Source organism: Haliotis rufescens, unplaced genomic scaffold (assembly GCF_023055435.1).
Source record: "Haliotis rufescens isolate VD_foot unplaced genomic scaffold, xgHalRufe1.0.p SCAF_13, whole genome shotgun sequence".
NCBI lineage: Eukaryota > Metazoa > Mollusca > Gastropoda > Lepetellida > Haliotidae > Haliotis > Haliotis rufescens.
In genome coordinates this window covers 6,980,052-7,004,066 of record NW_025963813.1, presented here as the reverse complement: position 1 = coordinate 7,004,066, position 24,015 = coordinate 6,980,052, and the positions used below count along the sequence as shown (strand labels likewise).

Below are 24,015 nucleotides of genomic sequence, written 5' to 3'. Positions count from 1 at the left end.
ACTCGAAGGTTAATTGCACTGCTGTCTTTATTTATTACATTGAGTTATCAGTATACACAAGCAAGTCCGATTCCTGGGTGTGTGAGCGTGCTTCTGTAACAAAAATCATATTTGATTACATAACATCACGCAAATATATATATATATATATAGTTAAATTTGTGTGTGTGTGTGTGTGTGTGTGTGTGTGTGTGTGTGTGTGTGTGTGTGTGTGTGTGTGTGTGTGTGTGTGTGTGTGTGTGTGTGTGTGTGCGTGCGTGCGTGTGTGTGTGTTTATACATAGTTAAATCGACGCCCTACCAATAGTTAGCTCACTTTAAATGGTGCGGTTGCGGTCAACAGTAAGAATAACTCGTCGCTACGGTGGCGGTCAATAAAATGCTAAAATCAAGTGGTACAGTTCGGGTCAAAAGAAGGCCTATCGCAAGTGCTACGTTGTTGATCGATGGAAGGCATGTCTCAAGATCTACATCGTTGGGTGATACAAAGTCTATCGATAATGCTACATTAGTGAGATTGATGGTCGATAGAAGGCCTGTCTCAAGTGAAAAAATATTGGGTCATAGAAGAGGTGAGATTATCTCATGTACGACAAACCCGTGAAGATCCGGGATAGACTAGGTCTTCAGCAACCCAATCATGCTTGTCGTAAAAGGCGATTATGCTTGTCGTAAGAGGCGACTAACAGGATCGGGTGGTCAGGCTCGCTGACTTGATTGATGCATGTCATCGTGTCCCAGGTGGGCAGATTAATGTTCATGATATTAATCACTGGATTGTCTGGTCCAGACTCGATTATTTACAGACCGCCGTAATATAGCTGAAATATTGTTGAGTGCGGCGTTAAACAACAGGCAAACAAAACAGATTGTATTTCACAAATGAAAGTGTCTACAGATGCAGATTGTGGCATTGAAAAACGCATTTCTTATCCATTTTTGAGTTTGTCGCCTCTTGGGTTGTTTAAGACCAATTCTTACTCGGATCCCTCACGGGTCTGTGAAATACAGATGTATGTTCAGGTTCATTGTCCTGAAGCAGTAGCGCACCTGAACATAATGTTTTCCATGATAGCTTCTCAACTGACGTAGTTATGTGGCATGGTATTGCCATTGATAGTCTGACCTTTTTGCAGATAGTCAGTCATGATCATCTTGACTGATGTCGCCCGTTTGTACTTATTTGTTGGGTGAAGCAAATGATTCCACTGCTCTAAAGTTCTGATTCAGGATCACTGTGATGGTCACATGTCTCATCCTGGGTTTAAATTCGCATCAAGCATTTATCAGAATAACTGGTCAAACGATTTTCAATATTCTGGGTACCCAGCATGCGTACGGCATGCTCATGTGAAGTGTAACCCCAAACTGCTCTTAACAGTGTCAGTGACATCCTCACTTGTAACACGTTGGTAAGCCAGACCCTTGCTGTGTACATCCCCCAGTTTCAGGTGTGGCGTCTTCAGGGCGACCAGACATGGTCACATCTGTACTTATTTTGTCTCACTTAAATTCATCAATCCATTTCAAGAGTTGTGATGGGCAGTCCCACCAAAGAGTGTTTTTCAAATCTTCATGCATTTTCCTTGGTGACATGCTCTTTGTATGAATGTATATACTCACAGTTCGTTTCTCAGTTCGTTGATTCTGACACCCACGTCAACGTGTCAAGTTGTCTTCTCGGAAACAGATACAGTTATCAGTCTGTAATATGGGGTTATGTTTTCCAAGGGATGATATTCTTCAAACACGCGTTGAAACCTCACATTACACAAAGCAATGCCTAAGAGCCCACGAACCTTTAGACTTACGCTCGTATCTTGAGTGCTGAAGTTACGGTTGACAATAAACATACCTGGCTTTCGGGGGCGCGCCATTAACCAGATGTTTTGCTCAGCGCTGAAAACCCGTGATTTGCCGTTTCACCAAATTCTGCAACAGTTATGTTTGTAATGAACGATAATTTCATGCAATTAAAGCACATGATGTTTGTTTGTTGTTTCAGGATTTGTTCAAATAACGACCCTTCAATGCTAATTCGAAAATAGTCATCACTATTATGATATCATTACTTTTTCTGACAGCATAGTTCTCGAACGTCCTGGTGTGAAGGAATTATCTGTTCTATATGTAGGAACAAAAATACATCATGGCGAAGATTTTCCTTCAAGGTGAATTTTCTTGGAGGTTCATTTGTTGCAAGGAACGAAAAGTGATTCACCGATTATTTCGGCCTAATGATATATAACACAAGGCATTACTTAAACAATAATCAGAGGAGTAAGGGAGATCAAATAGAGCAGGGGTCACCATGATGTGTACTGAGAAGTACAGCACCAATCATCTGATGATCTGAGTAGTAGTCTGGAATGCTACAGCACTGGCATGATCAGTAAACAAGAAGTCCAGCGTAGCTCCAAGACAGTGACTTGGTGAGTGAATGAGTTGAGTCATTGTCCTCACATTAAAGAAATCTTCATATTTCAGTGTTTCACTCAGATCACAGTTGAAATCCCCAGTATCTAGGACATGTTCACATTCATGCTGCTTGGAGAGATCCTGAAGTTTCTGCATGAATTCAGTAAGTGAATGCGACATGACACTTTTGGAGGAACATACACACAAGCAATGCAGAATTTGCCAACAAGAAAGGAAATGTATTCAATACAGCGAGATGACATTACATCACATAGCTGGACACTGTTCTTGAAACTTGTTGAAACATACACAGCAATACCATGTGTTAAGTCTCCTAGATAGACTTGATATCCTGGCAGGTCTCTTTCACTGTAATCATTGATGTGTGTTTCTGTGAAACACAAAACATCAAGCACACCAACAAACTTATCCTTCTTCACATCTTCGAAATGAGAACTGATGGATCGAACATTCAAGTGAGCCACCTTGAGTTTATCGCCATGACGGTTCTCTACAGGGTGTGTCCAGGTGAACAGTCTTTCATTCCGCAATTTAGTCATCTCATCCAATGCTTTTTTTGTTTACTACAATTTTGTGTTCAGCAAACCTACAAGTTTTAGGCCTTTCCTCGATTTGACCCCACTGAGCCTCCTATACACTTGAGCAGGCTGGGCTTTCAATTTACATCCTTGTGTAATTGTCATGTTCCCAATTATCTGCTCACAGGTGCTACCTTGAGACTTGTGGATTGTGAGACCCCATGCTAAAGTTCCTGGATACTGTTTTCTTTTATGACAGAATATTGTACGGTTTTCAAGATCTGCTCCGGAATAAAGCATTACCCCAATTTTCAGTCTAAGTCAAAGTCGTTGCCAGTGAAACTCGATTTTTTTAAAAATCTCAAAGTATCAAAAGGCACCAGTTTTTCCCTAGGCCTATTTATGTGCCAAGTTTGGTGAAGATATATTGTACGGTTTTCAAGATCTGCTCCGGAAATAAGCACTCCCACCATTTTCAGTTTAAGTTAAAGTCGTTGCCATGGAAACTCGAAAAATATTTATTTAAAAAATCCCAAACTATAAAAGGCACCAGTCATGTGCCAAGTTTGGTGAAAAATATTGTGCGGTTTTCAAGATCTGCCCTGGAAACGAGTCCTTATATTAAAAAAGACATCATTAGGTTAATAATCATAAACGGTAATGCAATTGATCAAATATGTGGCTGCAGCAATATATGATAGGCCCTATTTAAAAAATCAGCTCAGATGTTTACCACTTCTGTGAAACCCACGAGCACGGGTATGGTGCTGACAAACCTAGAAACATAATCGGGGCGAACCGGGATTCGAACCCACAATCATAGGTTTCTGGCGTGCCTAAGGGATGCAACTCTGCACATCGAATCGCGGCGCCTTAGACGACTGGGCCACCTGTGCTCCATTGGTACTTTGACTGAATGCGCGTCAACTTGCACTGATGTCGAAGATGGTGATATCCCATGAGTTACTCGTCCCATTTGTCACACACCTCTCTTATCCCAGTTGAACCAGTTGTACAACCAAGAAATTGTTCAACACGATCAAGCAACTATTGCTCTGCTGCCCTCCTTTTTCCAGTATGAGCAGTTCACTATACAGGCATCATCAGAAGACCATTCTTGTGCTGCCACAAAACAGAGCTGAGGTGAATCTGACTGAGGATTGGACACAGACCATGGACGGCCAGCCCTACCTTCTGTTTGGCGACGGGGAAGACAATAAATTTCTAGCGTTCTCAACACAACGTCAACTGGAGGCACTTCAGTCAGCCGAGACAATCTACAGGGATGGAACATTCAGTTCCTGTCCTGCACTCTGGGATCAAGTCTATATCATGCATGCCAGACGTGGAACTGTCAGCTACCCTCTTGTGTTTACCCTGTTACCAGATCGACAGATGATAACATACCAGAGATTATTCAGTCACCTAAAGACACTCGTCCAGGAGAGACTCCAGCGAGAACTTTCTCCCGCCAGAACCCAGACCGACTTTGAACTAGCTGCAATTCGTGCTGTTCAAGCTGAGTTCCCAGCTACTGAAGTCAAAGGCTGCTACTTTCACTTCAGCCAAGCAGTGTGGAGGAAGACACTTGGCTAAGCTGTCCCCAACAAAGAAGATCCCCACGTGAAACGATGGATACGGCGAGCTGCGGCACTACCACACCTCCCTCCAAGACAAGTGCAAGACACCTGGTTAGATGCCATGGAGGATATATCTGAAGTTCCCCGTGCTGAGAGCTTCAATGATTATATTGTGATGAAATGGGTTGACTTTGAAGCTAGATTTCCCCTTCATCTTTGGAACAATCACCAGACAACAGGACCACGCACAAACAACGATCATCAAATTACCACTGGCGTATCACCAAAACTGAACAAGGTTTAAGGCAGTTTCTCAAAACGAAAGCTTTAAACCGTTAAAAAACGACCACAACAATAAAAAAAACAACAACAATGGCATTATATTTGTTTGCTGGCATTTGAAAGTAATTGAAACGATAGACTTATTTGTATTTGTTTCCAGAGACATTTTGCAACTCAAGAAACCATGTAGAGTTTGCCTCATCCAAGCGAAGGACTCACACACTGCACATAAACTCGATGCAGAGAGGAGAAAGCCTCTCCTCGAAAAACTGAGTCTGGGCCGACTTAATATGGCACTACGTTTGGTTAACACTTATTTTAACCACCAACAAAATCAACACTGACATTGAGATTATGTCCCACATACTTAGCTCGTTTACGAAAACTGTGGAATGCCTTGTTTTCATCACTAGTATTGACATGCTTCACAAGAGGATCATCAGACAAATAAATGTGTGTAGAAGTGAACAAAACAATTCCAGCATGAAGAATCCCAAAGAATGAACCACGTCCTCCAATTATGATTGGTAAATATAAACGATTGAGGGAAGAGCGAGGTTGGTGGGATCTATTGTCTCACATGATTCTTCGTGTGAGGGTGTCAATACCCTGCATTTCTTGTTTCGTACAATCAACAACACCAAAAGAATACGAAAAAAGGGGACAGCATAAGAATTTGTGGTTTTAGCTTTTTTGCGAGTGTTCAGCTCTAAGCTCCAGCTCATTCTTTACTTGGGTCTTCATGTGTCTCAACATTACCACAGGCATTATCATTAACACTGTGATGAGCAATTTATATTTCACAGAATTTCTTTGGGAATTGCGTGTTTGAATTGGTCCCCAGTAACCTGTTCTTGTTTTAAGAGTCGACTGAAAAGGATTAGGTGGTCAGATTCAGTGATTTCATGTGGTGGCACGTGGTCACAAATGAGGAGAAGTTAAACACCGTGGGTCGCGGAGAGCCCTTGGAAGGATGGCCGTGTTCTGCAGTCCGACAGTTTGGCCATCATTCTTATTCTTATTATTCTTATTATTTACAGATTAAAATTAAAAAATGCAGCTAAGAATGTTTTGGTAATTCTGGCACAGTCAGGCTGGTTAGGATCATCATCAACTCAGGGTCCTTGCCCCCTCTACACGCAGCCCAGGCAGGAATGGGACTTCTCCCAGGAAGCGCTGCCTAGTCAAACCCAACCAGAACTCTTCTGAGAATGTGAAAACTCCCCAACACTGCAGCCTTCTGCATTACCCAGATTGTCAGAAGGGCTGTATTCCTGGTAGCAAACCCGCGTACTCTCCCAATGTCAGTCAACAGATTGGGAGGTACCAAACCTAAGGCACCGAAAACAATGGGGAGAGGGACAACTTAGTACTTGGGATGCGAGCGTGACATTTCGAAAGCGAGGTCCGCATATTTGCCATGTTTTTCTCAATCGTTTCAATCACATTAGTGTCAAAAGGGACAGAAAATTCAATAATATAAATGATTTCATTGGATTTATCAAAAAAGGACAAGATCAGGTTTGTTGGCCCGGATACGCTTGAGGCTGTATACGGGACTGTTCCAAAGAATGTTGTGTTGAATTGATCATTTTCCATGACCCCCTTTACACATTCCGGGTCGTACCATGGATGGACCTCTGTGTCAAAACCACAAGCATGTCAAAGACGGTAACAACTTGTTCAAGCCACTCCATCGTGTCGCTTAAGATACTGTAATTGTGCCAAAGCTGAGCATTCACTGACAATGTGTTGGACAGTCTCATTAAATTCATTGCATAATCTATATTTCATATTTACATTTTGATGCAAAAGCACACATTGACGGTTTTTAATTGGAAGTGACTGGTCCTGAGCAGCAAACAGAGAGCCTTCTGTTTCACTTTTCAGGCCAGCCGACTTCATCCAAGCGAAGGACTCACACACTGCACATAAACTCGATGCAGAGAGGTGAAAGTCTCTCCTCGAAAAACTGAATCTGGGCCTACTTAGTATGGCACTTCGTTTGGTTATCACTCATTTCTGTACCGTCCAGCTATACAGAACCATCAACAAAATCAACACTGGCATTGATATTATGTCCCACATACTTAGCTCGTTTACGAAAACTGTGGAATGCCTTGTTTTCATCACGAGTCTTGACATGCTTCACAAGAGGATCATCAGACAAATAAATGTGTGCAGAAGTGCACAAAACAATTCCAGCATGAAGAATCCCAAAGATAATCAAACCACGCCCTTCGTATTATGATTGGTAAATATAAACGATTGAGGGAAGAGCGAGGTTGGTGGGATCTATTGTCTGTGATGATTCTTCGTGTGAGGGTGTCAATACCCTGCATTTCTTGTTTCGTACAATCAACAACACCAAAAGAATACGAAAAGAAAGGGGACAGCATAAGAATTTGTGGTTTTAGCTTTTTTGCGAGTGTTCAGCTCTAAACTCCAGCTCATTCTTTACTTGGGTCTTCATGTGTCTCAACATTACCACAGGCATTATCATTAACACTGTGATGAGCAATGCTAATGTCAACTTTTGCTTATTTTGCTTATTGTCGATTTGTTGTCGAAACGAAAACTTTCAAACGGACAATATCACTTAGGTACCAGCGTTACATTTCAATTTCACGCCGATAGGTTTGACTTAACAATGTGTACTTATCCAAATGATATCAAGTCTGACACACATCATGATGGCAATGAAGAGTTATCTTCATGTATCCTTTTCTGCCACAGAAAAGATTCAATAAACTGTGAAAAACCCTTGCAATGTGTAGAAATGCAGACACAAGAAAAAAAGATTTTAGTTTTTTTCAATGGTACAAGAAAAACAGTGATGGGACATATTAAGTAGCACATCAGTAGCTTACCACTTCTGTTATTCTTTCTCTCTTCCTTTCCTTTTTGCAACCTTTCCCTTCTCTCTGCAACAAACACAATAACACATAAGGTGATTTTGTTCTATTGCCCTAGTAGAACGGGATATGGTTATATTTCACAGAGTTTCTTTGGGAATTGCGTGTTTGAATTGGTCCCCAGTAGCCTGTTCTTGTTTTAAGAGTCGACTGAAAAGGATTAGGTGGTCAGATTCAGTGATTCCATGTGGTGGCATGTGGTCACACATGAGGAGAAATTAAGCAACTTAGGTCGCGGAGAGCCCTTGGAAGGATGGCCGTGTTCTGCAGTCCGACAGTTTGGCCATCATTCTTATTCTTCTTATTCTTCTTATTTACAGATTAAAATTAAAAAAATGCAGCAAAGAAGGTTTGGGTGATCCTGGCACAGTCAGGCTGGTTATGATCATCATCAACTCAGGGTCCTTGCCCCCTCAACACGCAGCCCAGACAGGAATGGGACTTCTCCCAGGAAGCGCTGCCTTGTCAAACCCACCCAGAACTCTTCTGAGAATGTGAAAACTCCCCAACACTGCAGCCTTCTGCATTACCCAGATTGTCAGAAGGGCTGTATTCCTGGTAGCAAACCCGGGTACTCTCCCAATGTCAGTCAACAGATTGGGAGGTACCAAACCTAAGGCACCGAGAACAATGGGGAGTGGGACGACTTGGTACTTGGTATGCGAGCGTGACATTTCGAAAGTGAGGTCCGCATATTTGCCATGTTTTTCTCAATCACAAGAGGATCATCAGACAAATAAATATGTGCAGAAGTGCAGAAACAATTCCAGCATGAAGAATCCCAAAGATAATCAAACCACGCCCTTCGTATTATGAATGGTAAATATAAACGATTGAGGGAAGAGCAAGGTTGGTAGAATCTATTGTCTGTGATGATTCTTCGTGTGAGGGTGTCAATACCCTGCATTTCTTGTTTCGTACAATCAACAACACCAAAAGAATACGAAAAGAAAGGTGACAGCATAAGAATTTGTGGTTTTAGCTTTTTTGCGAGTGTTCAGCTCTACACTCCAGCTCATTCTTTACTTGGGTCTTCATGTGTCTCAACATTACCACGGGCATTATCATTAACACTGTGATGAGCAATGTTAATGTCAACTTTTGCTTATTTTGCTTATTGTCGATTTGTTGTCGAAACGAAAACTTTCAAACGGACAATATCACTTAGGTACCAGCGTTACATTTCAATTTCACGCCGATAGGTTTGACTTAACAATGTGTACTTATCCAAATGATATCACGTCTGACACACATCATGATGGCAATGAAGAGTTATCTTCATGTATCCTTTTCTGCCACAGAAAAGATTCAATAAACTGTGAAAAACCCTTGCAATGTGTAGAAATGCAGACACAAGAAAAAAAGATTTTAGTTTTTTTCAATGGTACAAGAAAAACAGTGATGGGACATATTAAGTAGCACATCAGTAGCTTACCACTTCTGTTATTCTTTCTCTCTTCCTTTCCTTTTTGCAACCTTTCCCTTCTCTCTGCAACAAACACAATAACACGTAAGGTGATTTTGTTCTATTGCCCTAGTAGAACGGGATATGGTTATATTTCACAGAGTTTCTTTGGGAATTGCGTGTTTGAATTGGTCCCCAGTAGCCTGTTCTTGTTTTAAGAGTCGACTGAAAAGGATTAGGTGGTCAGATTCAGTGATTCCATGTGGTGGCATGTGGTCACACATGAGGAGAAATTAAGCAACTTAGGTCGCGGAGAGCCCTTGGAAGGATGGCCGTGTTCTGCAGTCCGACAGTTTGGCCATCATTCTTATTCTTCTTATTCTTCTTATTTACAGATTAAAATTAAAAAAATGCAGCAAAGAAGGTTTGGGTGATCCTGGCACAGTCAGGTTGGTTAGGATCATCATCAACTCAGGGTCCTTGCCCCCTCAACACGCAGCCCAGACAGGAATGGGACTTCTCCCAGGAAGCGCTGCCTTGTCAAACCCACCCAGAACTCTTCTGAGAATGTGAAAACTCCCCAACACTGCAGCCTTCTGCATTACCCAGATTATCAGAAGGGCTGTATTCCTGGTAGCAAACCCGGGTACTCTCCCAATGTCAGTCAACAGATTGGGAGGTACCAAACCTAAGGCACCGAGAACAATGGGGAGTGGGACGACTTGGTACTTGGTATGCGAGCGTGACATTTCGAAAGCGAGGTCCGCATATTTGCCATGTTTTTCTCAATCGTGTCAATCACATAAGTGTCAAAAGGGACAGAAAATTCAATAATATAAATGATTTCATTGGATTTATCAAAAAAGGACAAGATCAGGTTTGTTGGCCCGGATACGCTTGAGGCTGTGTACCGGCCTGTTCCAAAGAACGTTGTGTTGAATTGATCATTTTCCATGACCCCCTTTACACATTCCGGGTCGTACCATGGATGGACCTCTGTGTCAAAACCACAAGCATGTCAAAGACGGTAACAACTTGTTCAAGCCACTCCATCGTGTCGCTTAAGATACTGTGTTTGTGCCAAAGCTGGGCATCCACTGACAATGTGTTGGACAGTCTCATTAAATTCATTGCATAATCTATATTTCATATTTACATTTTGATGCAAAAGCACACATTGACGGTTTTTAGTGGGAAGTGACTGGTCCTGAGCAGCAAACAGAAAGCCTTCTGTTTCACTTTTCAGGCCAGCCGACTTCATCCAAGCATAGGACTCACACACTGCACATAAACTCGATGCAGAGAGGTGAAAGCCTCTCCTCGAAAAACTGAATCTGGGCCTACTAAATATGGCACTTCGTTTGGTTAACACTCATTTCTGTACCGTCCAGCTATACAGAACCATCAACAAAATCAACACTGGCATTGATATTATGTCCCACATACTTAGCTCGTTTACGAAAACTGTGGAATGCCTTGTTTTCATCACGAGTCTTGACATGCTTCACAAGAGGATCATCAGACAAATAAATATGTGCAGAAGTGCAGAAACAATTCCAGCATGAAGAATCCCAAAGATAATCAAACCACGCCCTTCGTATTATGAATGGTAAATATAAACGATTGAGGGAAGAGCAAGGTTGGTAGAATCTATTGTCTGTGATGATTCTTCGTGTGAGGGTGTCAATACCCTGCATTTCTTGTTTCGTACAATCAACAACACCAAAAGAATACGAAAAGAAAGGGGACAGCATAAGAATGTGTGGTTTTAGCTTTTTTGCGAGTGTTCAGCTCTAAACTCCAGCTCATTCTTTACTTGGGTCTTCATGTGTCTCAACATTACCACGGGCATTATCATTAACACTGTGATGAGCAATGCTAATGTCAACTTTTGCTTATTTTGCTTATTGTCGATTTGTTGTCGAAACGAAAACTTTCAAACGGACAATATCACTTAGGTACCAGCGTTACATTTCAATTTCACGCCGATAGGTTCGACTTAACAATGTGTACTTATCCAAATGATATCACGTCTGACACACATCATGATGGCAATGAAGAGTTATCTTCATGTATCCTTTTCTGCCACAGAAAAGATTCAATAAACTGTGAAAAACCCTTGCAATGTGTAGAAATGCAGACACAAGAAAAAAAGATTTTAGTTTTTTTCAATGGTACAAGAAAAACAGTGATGGGACATATTAAGTAGCACATCAGTAGCTTACCACTTCTGTTATTCTTTCTCTCTTCCTTTCCTTTTTGCAACCTTTCCCTTCTCTCTGCAACAAACACAATAACACGTAAGGTGATTTTGTTCTATTGCCCTAGTAGAACGGGATATGGTTATATTTCACAGAGTTTCTTTGGGAATTGCGTGTTTGAATTGGTCCCCAGTAGCCTGTTCTTGTTTTAAGAGTCGACTGAAAAGGATTAGGTGGTCAGATTCAGTGATTCCATGTGGTGGCATGTGGTCACACATGAGGAGAAATTAAGCAACTTAGGTCGCGGAGAGCCCTTGGAAGGATGGCCGTGTTCTGCAGTCCGACAGTTTGGCCATCATTCTTATTCTTCTTATTCTTCTTATTTACAGATTAAAATTAAAAAAATGCAGCAAAGAAGGTTTGGGTGATCCTGGCACAGTCAGGCTGGTTAGGATCATCATCAACTCAGGGTCCTTGCCCCCTCAACACGCAGCCCAGACAGGAATGGGACTTCTCCCAGGAAGCGCTGCCTTGTCAAACCCACCCAGAACTCTTCTGAGAATGTGAAAACTCCCCAACACTGCAGCCTTCTGCATTACCCAGATTGTCAGAAGGGCTGTATTCCTGGTAGCAAACCCGGGTACTCTCCAAATGTCAGTCAACAGATTGGGAGGTACCAAACCTAAGGCACCGAGAACAATGGGGAGTGGGACGACTTGGTACTTGGTATGCGAGCGTGACATTTCGAAAGCGAGGTCCGCATATTTGCCATGTTTTTCTCAATCGTGTCAACCACATAAGTGTCAAAAGGGACAGAAAATTCAATAATATAAATGATTTCATTGGATTTATCAAAAAAGGACAAGATCAGGTTTGTTGGCCCGGATACGCTTGAGGCTGTGTACCGGCCTGTTCCAAAGAACGTTGTGTTGAATTGATCATTTTCCATGACCCCCTTTACACATTCCGGGTCGTACCATGGATGGACCTCTGTGTCAAAACCACAAGCATGTCAAAGACGGTAACAACTTGTTCAAGCCACTCCATCGTGTCGCTTAAGATACTGTGTTTGTGCCAAAGCTGGGCATCCACTGACAATGTGTTGGACAGTCTCATTAAATTCATTGCATAATCTATATTTCATATTTACATTTTGATGCAAAAGCACACATTGACGGTTTTTAGTGGGAAGTGACTGGTCCTGAGCAGCAAACAGAAAGCCTTCTGTTTCACTTTTCAGGCCAGCCGACTTCATCCAAGCATAGGACTCACACACTGCACATAAACTCGATGCAGAGAGGTGAAAGCCTCTCCTCGAAAAACTGAATCTGGGCCTACTAAATATGGCACTTCGTTTGGTTAACACTCATTTCTGTACCGTCCAGCTATACAGAACCATCAACAAAATCAACACTGGCATTGATATTATGTCCCACATACTTAGCTCGTTTACGAAAACTGTGGAATGCCTTGTTTTCATCACGAGTCTTGACATGCTTCACAAGAGGATCATCAGACAAATAAATATGTGCAGAAGTGCAGAAACAATTCCAGCATGAAGAATCCCAAAGATAATCAAACCACGCCCTTCGTATTATGAATGGTAAATATAAACGATTGAGGGAAGAGCAAGGTTGGTAGAATCTATTGTCTGTGATGATTCTTCGTGTGAGGGTGTCAATACCCTGCATTTCTTGTTTCGTACAATCAACAACACCAAAAGAATACGAAAAGAAAGGGGACAGCATAAGAATTTGTGGTTTTAGCTTTTTTGCGAGTGTTCAGCTCTAAACTCCAGCTCATTCTTTACTTGGGTCTTCATGTGTCTCAACATTACCACAGGCATTATCATTAACACTGTGATGAGCAATGCTAATGTCAACTTTTGCTTATTTTGCTTATTGTCGATTTGTTGTCGAAACGAAAACTTTCAAACGGACAATATCACTTAGGTACCAGCGTTACATTTCAATTTCACGCCGATAGGTTCGACTTAACAATGTGTACTTATCCAAATGATATCAAGTCTGACACACATCATGATGGCAATGAAGAGTTATCTTCGTGTATCCTTTTCTGCCACAGAAAAGATTCAATAAACTATGAAAAACCCTTGCAATGTGTAGAAATGCAGACACAAAAAAAAAGATTTTAGTTTTTTTCAATGGTACAAGAAAAACAGTGATGGGACATATTAAGTAGCACATCAGTAGCTTACCACTTCTGTTATTCTTTCTCTCTTCCTTTCCTTTTTGCAACCTTTCCCTTCTCTCTGCAACAAACACAATAACACGTAAGGTGATTTTGTTCTATTGCCCTAGTAGAACGGGATATGGTTATATTTCACAGAGTTTCTTTGGGAATTGCGTGTTTGAATTGGTCCCCAGTAGCCTGTTCTTGTTTTAAGAGTCGACTGAAAAGGATTAGGGGGTCAGATTCAGTGATTCCATGTGGTGGCATGTGGTCACACATGAGGAGAAATTAAGCAACTAAGGTCGCGGAGAGCCCTTGGAAGGATGGCCGTGTTCTGCAGTCCGACAGTTTGGCCATCATTATTATTCTTATTATTCTTATTATTTACAGATTAAATTTTTTTTAAAATGCAGCAAAGAAGGTTTGGTGATCCTGGCACAGTCAGGCTGGTTAGGATCATCATCAACTCAGGGTCCTTGCCCCTCCCCCCACCCCCAACACGCAGCCCAGACAGGAATGGGACTTCTCCCAGGAAGCTGCCTTGTCAAACCCACCCAGAACTCTTCTGAGAATGTGAAGACTCCCCAACACTGCAGCCTTCTGCATTACCCAGATTGTCAGAAGGGCTGTATTCCTGAGCAGCAAACAGAAAGCCTTCTGTTTCACTTTTCAGGCCAGCCGACTTCATCCAAGCGAAGGACTCACACACTGCACATAAACTTGATGCAGAGAGGTGAAAGCCTCTCCTCGAAAAACTGAATCTGGGCCTACTTAATATTGCACTTCGTGTGGTTAACACTTATTTCTGTACCGTCCAGCTATACAAGAACAACCCTGACACTGAGATTATGTCCCACATACTTAGCTCGTTTACGAAAACTGTGGAATGCCTTGTTTTCATCACGAGTCTTGACATGCTACACAAGAGGATCATCAGACAAATAAATGTGTGCAGAAGTGTACAAAACAATTCCAGCATGAAGAATCCCAAAGATAATCAAACCACGCCCTTCGTATTATGAATGGTAAATATAAACGATTGAGGGAGGAGCGAGGTTGGTGGGATCTATTGTCTGTGATGATTCTTCGTGTGAGGGTGTCAATACCCTGCATTTCTTGTTTCGTCCAATCAACAACACCAAAAGAATACGAAAAGAGAGGGGACAGCATAAGAATTTGTGGTTTTAACGTTATTGCGAGTGTTCAGCTCTACACTCCAGCTCATTCTTTACTTGGGTCTTCATGTGTCTCAACATTACCACGGGCATTATCATTAACACTGTGATGAGCAATGTTAATGTCAACTTTTGCTTACTGTCGATTTGTTGTCGAAACGGATAATATCACTTAGGTACCAGCGTTACATTTCAATTCCACGCTGATAGGTTCGACTTGACAATGTGTACTTATCCAAATGATATCAAGCCTGACACACATCATGATGGCAATGAAGAGTTATCTTCATGTATCCTTTTCTGCCACAGAAAAGATTCAATAAACTATGAAAAACCCTTGCAATGTGTAGAAATGGACAGACACAAGAAAAAAAGATTTTAGCTTTTGTCAATGGTACAAGGAAAACAGTGATGGGACATAATTAATAGCACATCAGTAGCTCACCACTTCTCTTAGCCTTTCTCGCTTCCTTTCTTTTTTGCATTCTTGCCCTTATCCCTGCAACAAAGACAGCATACATGTATGATGATTTGACCAATCACCCGAGTTTAAGAGGATATATGATAGAGAGGATCTTTGGCAATTGTGTGTTTGAATTGGTCCCCAGTAACCTGTCCTTGTTTTGGAGCCTGCTAAAATGGATCAGGTGCTTTGAATCAGTGTTTTGACTGAGTCAGTGTTAACATGACCTGGTGTGGTGGATCATGTGTGCCAAAAATGTAAACTGTCATCATAACTTATACTGTAAGTGGCAATGTTCAGGTCAGTCTTAACATGAATGTAACAGTCACTGATTTCACTTATTTCGATCACAACGAAAACAACAACAATGTAATATATTTGTGTATTAGCAATTGACAGTAAGTGATACGAGGGACCTGTGTTGTGTCTGTGAAACACCATGGCAAGATTTTGACTGAACATTGCAAGGTGAATACAACTGAGTATGGACAGGTATGTTCATTGTCCACAGGGAATACTGTGGACGATATACAGAAGATATAGTACGGTATATGACGTAATGTTGCCAGCAGAGGAAGGAGAGTGTAGGCAGACTGAGCTGGAGAATGTGTGCTTTATTTTCACGAGTTAGTTTTATCTATTTGGCTCCTCTGTGTTATCAGAAACGTCGTGTATTGGGACTAACAGTTGAGGATTTAACATTATCAATAATACAAGACACAAGTTTACTTACGACTAAATATGCCTTGCTCCTTTTTCTGATTTCTGTCCACATCCCCGCCGTCATCCCCAGCGCCTGGATGAGAAAAGTAACCAAAAGTTATATTGCGACGAGGTTTCTCAGTCTGTATGGATGTTTTATGGCGATATAACAGTGTAACAATACAATATCAAATTATAACTTTTGCCCTTGACCTAAGGCGATATGGTTAAATGTGCTAAACACGCATGCCCGACATGTGAATGACCATCGAATGGCTATCAAATGTTGACATATAAAGATAATCATTTGTTGCTTTTGTCGTGACTGAAATAGGTGAAATCCAAAACTGTTTAATTCATTCGTTTTAGTGTGCGTGTGCGTGCGTGCGTGCGTGCGTGTGTGTGTGTGTGTGTGTGTGTGTGTGTGTGTGCGTGAATTTGTGCGTGCGTTTGTGCGTGCGCGCGTGTGTGTGTTTGTGTGTTAATTGCCTGTTATTATTTGATTGCGTGCGCCTCAACATCACTGATAGCATGGATCATTGTTCATTCTCTACTTTGACCTTCATGTGTCTTAACATGACTACTGACATTATCACTAAAACTGATGATCAATGCTAATGTCAGTTATTGCTTTTTGTCGATTTGTTCTCCAAACGAAACCTTTGAAACGAATATTATCACTTAGGTACCAACGTTACATTTCAATTTCACGCTGATAGGTTCGACTAAACAATGTTTACTTATCCAAATGATATCAAGTCTGACACACGTCATGATGGCAGTCAGAGTTATCAAGTCTCAGTGCGTGATCAGCTCGTTCAATCTTCAAAAGGTATTAAGCACAGTTAGTTCTGTTAGAGACATGCAGAGGTTTCGCTGACCTAATCACTCGTCGCGAAATGCTGACTGTGAGAGCAAGGAGGTCCAGTCTACCGACGCAGTTCACAGAGAAATGCAGACAATGACAGACGATATATGTGAGTGAGTGAGTTGGGTTTAACGCCGCTTTTAACATTATTCCAGTCATATCGCGGCGTGTCAGCTTAATGTGGGAGGAAAGCCTGAAGTGATGCAGGTTTTAGACGTTTACCACTTCGGTGAAACCCACGAGCACGGTTATGGTGCTGACAAACCTAGAAACATAATTGGGGCGAACCGGGATTTGAACCCATAATCATAGGTTTCTGGCATGCCCAAGGGACGCAACTCTGCACAGCGAATCGCGGCGCCTTATACGACTGGGCCACCTGTGCCCCCGACAGACGATAAAAACAAGATATGGTCAAATGCAATACCGAAGAAAAGATAAATCATTTTCTGCCAGGGAAAAGTATCAATACATCATGAAAAACCCTTGCAACGTGTAAAAATGCAGAGACACAAGAAAAAAAGATTTTAGCTTTTATTAATGGTACAAGGAAAACAGTGATGGGACATATTAAATAGCACATCAGTAGCTCACCACTTCTCTTAGCCTTTCTCGCTTCCTTTCTTTTTTGCATTCTTGCCCTTATCCCTGCAACAAACACAGCATACGCCTATAATGATTTGTTCTATCCCCCGAGTAGAAGAGGATATGGTTATATGATAGAGAGGATCTTTGAGAATTGCGTGTTTGAAATGGACCCCAGTAGCTTGACCTTGTTTTGGAGCCTGCTAAAATGGATCAGGTGCTTTGAATCAGTGTTTTGACTGAGTCAGTGTTAACATGACAAGGTGTGGTGGATCATATGTGCCAAAATTGCAAACTGTCATCATCACTTAAACTGTAATGGGCAATGTTAAGGTCAGTCTGATAGTTTGTATTTTTGTCGATATGGTCTTGAAAAGAAAACTTCCAATGGTTCAGTCAGGAAATGCTTGTCACACGAACATGAATGTAACAGTTACTGATTTCACTTATTTCGGTCACAACAACGAACACAACAAAGGATTATATTTGTATGTTAGCAATTGAAAGTAAGAGATACGAGGGACCTGTGTTGTATCTGTGAAACACAATGACAAGATGTTGACTGAACATTGCAAGGTGCATATAACTGAGTATGGACGGGTATGTTCATTGTCAACGGGGAATACTGTGGACGATATACAGAAGATATCGTACGGTATATGACGTAATGTTGCCAGCAGAGGAAGGAGAGTGTAGGCAGACTGAGCTGGAGAATGTGTGCTTTATTTTCACGAGTTAGTTTTATCTATTTGGCTCCTCTGTGTTATCAGAAACGTCGTGTATTGGGACTAACAGTTGAGGATTTAACATTATCAATAATACAAGACACAAGTTTACTTACGACTAAATATGCCTTGCTCCTTTTTCTGATTTTTGTCCACATCCCCGCCGTCATCCCCAGCGCCTGGATGAGAAAAGTAACCAAAAGTTATATTGCGACGAGGTTTCTCAGTCTGTATGGATGTTTTATGGCGATATAACAGTGTAACAATACAATATCAAATTATAACTTTTGCCCTTGATCTAAGGCGATATGGTTAAATGTGCTAAACACGCATGCCCGACATATGAATGACCATCGAATGACTATCAAATGTTGACATATAAAGATAATCATTTGTTGATTTTGCCGTGACTGAAATAGGTGAAATCCAAAACTGTTAAATTCATTCGTTTTAGTGTGTGTGTGTGCGTGTGCGTGTGCGTGTGCGTGTGTGTGTGTGTGTGTGTGTGTGTGTGTGTGTGTGTGTGTGTGTGTGTACGTGCGTGCGCGTGGGTGTGTGCGCGTGGGTGCGTGTGTATGTGTGCGCATGCGTGTGTGTGTTTGTGTGTAAATTGCCTACATCACTGATAGCATGGATCATTGTTCATTCTCTACTTTGACCTTCATGTGTCTTAACATGACCACTGACATTATCACTAAAACTGATAATCAATGCTAATGTCAGTTATTGCTTTTTGTCGATTTGTTCTCCAAACGATAACTTTGAAACGAATTTTATCACTTAGGTACCAGCGTTACATTTCAATTTCAAGCTGATAGGTTCGACTTAACAATGTGTACATATCCAAATGATATCAAGTCTGACACACATCATGATGGCAAGGAAGAGTAATCAAGTCTCAGTGCGTGATCAGCTCGTTCAATCTCCAAAAGGTATTAAGCACAGTTAGTTCTGTTAGAGACATGCAGAGGTTTCGCTGACCTAACAACTCGTCCCGAAATGCTGACTGTGAGTGCAATGAGGTCCAGTCTACCGACGCAGTTCACAGAGAAATGCAGACAATGACAGACGATATAAACAAGATATGGTCAAATGTAATACCGAAGAAAAGATAAATCATTTTCTGCCAGGGAAAAGTATCAATACATCATGAAAAACCCTTGCAACGTGTAAAAATGCAGAGACACAAGAAAAAAAGATTTTAGCTTTTATTAATGGTACAAGGAAAACAGTGATGGGACATATTAAATAGCACATCAGTAGCTCACCACTTCTCTTAGCCTTTCTCGCTTCCTTTCTTTTTTGCATTCTTGCCCTTATCCCTGCAACAAACACAGCATACGCCTATAATGATTTGTTCTATCCCCCGAGGAGAAGAGGATATGGTTATATGATAGAGAGGATCTTTGAGAATTGCGTGTTTGAATTGGACCCCAGGAGCTTGACCTTGTTTTGGAGCCTGCTAAAATGGATCAGGTGCTTAGAATCAGTGTTTTGACTGAGTCAGTGTTAACATGACCTGGTGTGGTGGATCATATGTGCCAAAATTGCAAACTGTCATCATCACTTAAACTGTAATGGACAATGTTAAGGTCAATCTTAACATGAATGCAACAGTCACTGATTTCACTTATTTCGATCACAACGAAAACAACAACAATGTAATATATTTGTGTGTTAGCAATTGAAAGTAAGTGATACGAGGGACCTGTGTTGTTTCTGTGAAACACAATGACAAGATGTTGACTGAACATTGCAAGGTGCATATAACTGAGTATGGACAGGTATGTTCATTGTCAACGGGGAATACTGTGGACGATATACAGAAGATATCGTACGGTATATGACGTAATGTTGCCAGCACAGGAAGGAGAGTGTGGGCAGACTGAGCTGGAGAATGTGTGCTTTATTTTCACGAGTTAGTTTTATCTATTTGGCTCCTCTGTGTTATCAGAAACGTCGTGTATTGGGACTAACAGTTGAGGATTTAACATTATCAATAATACAAGACACAAGTTTACTTACGACTAAATATGCCTTGCTCCTTTTTCTGATTTGTGTCCACATCCCCGCCGTCATCCCCAGCGCCTGGATGAGAAAAGTAACCAAAAGTTATATTGCGACGAGGTTTCTCAGTCTGTATGGATGTTTTATGGCGATATAACAGTGTAACAATACAATATCAAATTATCACTTTTGCCCTTGACCTAAGGCGACATGGTTAAATGTGCTAAACACGCATGCCCGACATATGAATGACCATCGAATGACTATCAAATGTTGACATAAAAAAGATAATCATTTGTTGCTTTTGTCGTGACTGAAATAGATGAAATCCAAAACTGTTTAATTCATTCGTTTTAGTGTGTGTGTGCGTGTGCGTGTGTGAATGTGTGTGTGTGTGTGTGTGTACGTGCGTGCGCGTGTGTGCGTGTGTATGTGTGCGCATGCGCGTGTGTGTGTTTGTGTGTAAATTGCCTATTTGTATTTGATTGCGTGCGCCTCAACATCACTGATAGCATGGATCATTGTTCATTCTCTACTTTGACCTTCATGTGTCTTAACATGACTACTGACATTATCACTAAAACTGATGATCAATGCTAATGTCAGTTATTGCTTTTTGTCGATTTGTTCTCCAAACGAAAACTTTGAAACGAATTTTATCACTTAGGTACCAACGTTACATTTCAATTTCACGCTGATAGGTTCGACTTAACAATGTGTACATATCCAAATGATATCAAGTCTGACACACATTATGATGGCAAGGAAGAGTTATCAAGTCTCAGTGCGTGATCAGCTCGTTCAATCTCAATCAAGGTTTTGACAGTTTGGACAGTGAATGTGTATTGGAAACAGTAGTCAACTCTGAAGCTCACATGCAACATGGGCTTACTTAATTCGAAAATATCACTGTCATGATCTGCACACAGTTTACAATAAAGACGTCACAAACGCCTTTTACGGCAAGCGCGGGTTTGGTGAAGACCTATTCTACCCCGGATCTTCACGGGTGCGGTCTATCGGTAGTGAAGTCAGCGTTTTTTTTATTATTTTGAGTAACGTCGGGGTATGCTAATACAAGCATAACGACTCGATTCAATTAAATGATCGCATCTTATGGTTTTGCAATAGAATGTGGGGCGCGAATTCTAACTATGGTTCCCACCGGTTCTTGAACTTTAAAGTCAATGTTTGCATATATAATGTCTCTCAGTGTATCATTCGGTAGGAATTTCTACGCTTGCTTGAAATTGTTGCTGTAGTGTACATTGTTTGATAGTGGTTTCGCCTTTTCGCGAACACCTGGTATCATCATTTGCTTTTGATCATTCATAAACACTTTCTTCTGAAATTGTCGTAATCGTACAACGGACAGACATTTCTTATGAGTATAGAAATTGTTCAGTCGCTTTCATTCAGACATAATACTGTTTGGAAATAAATATTTTGTTCATTAAAATACTGGAAAAAATTAAATAATTTTCCTCAATTTATAAAACACAAAACTATCCGAGGCTGCACATGCTTGATGCCCTGTGTTGTGCAAAGGAAAAAACGTTCAGCTTCTCCTGTCAGAGTAAAACAATGAAATGTCGTCTTGATCATGAAGCAGTGACGCAAAACATATTCCGTCTTTAACAATTCAGCGGAATGTTGTTAAAAACATAGAAAACGAAACAATGAACCATTTTTAAATGATTTGGTGTCAGGGGAGGCTTACCATTGGTTGTTCCTAAAGGATTTATCTGTCTTGCATAGTTTCCGGCGCCTGTCTTTCCTGAAACAAACGTTAGACATAGAAGTTGCCACAAAGTGTGGATACCATATGTGTTTATCAGATACAGGCGCAACAGAAAACTGTTTTATCTCTGCGTGTAGGCTTAATGTTCGAGTAAAACTTGAAGTGATACATGTCTTAGACGATTACCACTTCGGTGAAATGTGAGGTAAGGAGAGGTGAAGTGGTGTGTGTGTGTGTGTGTGTGTGTGTGTGTGTGTGTGTGTGTGTGTGTGTGTGTGTGTGTGTGTGTGTGTGTGTGTGTGTGTGTGTGTGTGTGTGTGTGTGTGTGTGTGTGTGTGTGTGTGTGTGTGTGTGTGTGTGTGTGTGTGTGTGTCTGTTTGTCTGTGTGTGTGTGTGTAATAACAAGTACGTGTCAGCTTGATGTGGAAAGAAACCTCGAAGTGATGCGGGTCTTAGACGTTTACCACTTCGGTGAAACCCACGAGCACGGGTATGGTGCTGACAAACCTAGTAACATATATAATCGGGACGAACCGGGATTCGCTAAATAAGTAAGAGTCATTGCAACTGATATTATGTTGACCGTTAAAACCATATTTACATTTATTTAAATTAAATTCATGCAATAGTTGATAACGTTTGCAGTTTACAAAGTGAAAATGAAACTTGGATGAAGAAAGACCACGGCCTTCATGCTTACCTTCATGTGTGTTTTCCTCATGAGGTGTTCCTAGCTGAGCCAGGAGGGCCACCATCATAACAAGAACACCCACCCGTGCCATAGTGATGTCCACTATTCTACTGAAGGGTTGGCATTAATATTCCAACGTATAAGCAGTTGTTCTCACAGGTGATCTGATCGACTGCGCAAGTCTTGCAATGTTTTATCGTTCACAAACCTATTTCCTGTAAGTCATGATTATGATGTAGTTAGTGTCAGAGTTTTAACCTTGAAATCTCTAATAAAACGAAATGTGGAAGTGTAATGACGTTCCACTAACACCCAGTATCCAATGTTAATGCGGATAAGGCATGCCACAGTACAAGACGTGTGCAATAAATGTCAGGAATAGAATAGATTTACAATATGGAGAATGTGTGTAGGTTTACCTTACCGAGTGTGAGGAATTGTTCAAATATCAACTGACATGAACCCTTTGTTTGAAAATACCAATTGCCACCACGGAATTCATGTATAACATTTGTCCTCAGTGAACTACATGCTTGTAAGAGGCCATTAAAATGATTCACGTAGTTAGTTTCGGTAACTTGGTTCATTGCGAGTTATCATGCTCGGGCTGTGAGGGAGGATGTTCATTTTATCAACCACCGGTTTGTCCGGCCGAGACTCAACTATGTTCATACCGCCGTGATACAACAAGACTATTTCTGTCTGCGGCGTAAAACAACAAACAATCAATCCAATTGTGTTGTATATGAACGTAAACGAGTTTTCAGAAAAAGGTAATGACGGTTTGATGAAGGGGATGAAGGGGCCCAGTCGTCTAAGGCGTCGCAATTCGTAGTGCAGAGTTGTGTCCCTTAGCTATGCCAGAAACCTGTGAACTTGGGTTTGAATCCATGATATATATATATATGAGACCTTCATCACTTCAAAGGGGCGGTCGGGTAGCCTGGTGGTTAAAGCGTTCGCTCGTCACGCCGAAGACCCGGGTTCGATTCCCGACATGGGTACAATGTGTGAAGCCCATTTCTGGTGTCCCCCGCCGTGATATTGCTGGAATATTGCTAAAAGCGGCTAAAACCATACTCACTCACTCATCACTTCAAGCTTTCTTCACAAAGCTGAAGATCGCTTCTCGGCCTTTTGGCTAAGATCAAAGTGTAGTATCTTGGCCAAAATCCAGTAGCGATCCTCTCCATTGGAGTCTCTCATGTGATTACTTCATTTTGTGCTTTTCCTGTGCTGATCATTGACATTTCCTTTTACCAGGTCTACGTAAGGCATCAACTCCTTGTAGTTGTGTGACCTTTAGTGGTCTCCTTACCTTTCACCATGGCGTACACAGCCGCTGTTGATCATGGGCCCATCCCTGATCAGTACGTGGACCTCGATTCAGCGAACAGGACGGTTCGTATCTATTACACAGGAAAAGTCTCATCTATGGAGGATTTTATGGATGTGTTAAAGGCTTCAGTTCCGGGTTTCAAAGTCAGTGCCTGTCATGGTATTTGGAGGACAGAACACTTTGGGCA

The 24,015-nt window shown here is 41.4% G+C and overlaps 1 protein-coding gene, 1 long non-coding RNA gene and 1 other non-coding gene across 4 annotated transcripts; 1 reads left to right on the top strand and 2 right to left on the bottom strand.

Moving 5' to 3' along the window:
- Positions 1-15: 15 nt before the first annotated feature.
- LOC124119744 lies at positions 16-9,223 on the bottom strand. Of its 2 annotated transcripts, none has more exons than XR_007220491.1 (3): positions 9,169-9,223; positions 1,855-1,931; positions 16-93 (listed from the first exon to the last, which is right to left on the bottom strand). It is a non-coding gene; the product is annotated as an uncharacterized LOC124119744 (long non-coding RNA). The 2 variants fall into 2 exon arrangements; XR_007220492.1 differs by lacking the exon at positions 9,169-9,223 and adding an exon at positions 7,689-7,743.
- Positions 9,224-11,206: 1,983 nt separating this feature from the next.
- Positions 11,207-22,643, bottom strand: LOC124119740 (protein PXR1-like). Its single transcript, XM_048394816.1, has 11 exons — positions 22,499-22,643; positions 21,778-21,834; positions 20,076-20,138; positions 19,319-19,372; positions 18,167-18,229; positions 17,335-17,388; positions 15,904-15,966; positions 15,153-15,206; positions 13,558-13,611; positions 11,364-11,417; positions 11,207-11,220 (listed from the first exon to the last, which is right to left on the bottom strand). The coding sequence occupies exons 1-11, from the start codon at positions 22,578-22,580 to the stop codon at positions 11,207-11,209; spliced, it is 612 nt and encodes a 203-aa protein (XP_048250773.1). The 5' UTR covers positions 22,581-22,643.
- A 967-nt stretch (positions 22,644-23,610) lies between these two features.
- LOC124119764 lies at positions 23,611-23,794 on the top strand. The gene has a single exon (XR_006858705.1). It is a non-coding gene; the product is annotated as a U2 spliceosomal RNA (small nuclear RNA).
- Positions 23,795-24,015: the final 221 nt, after the last annotated feature.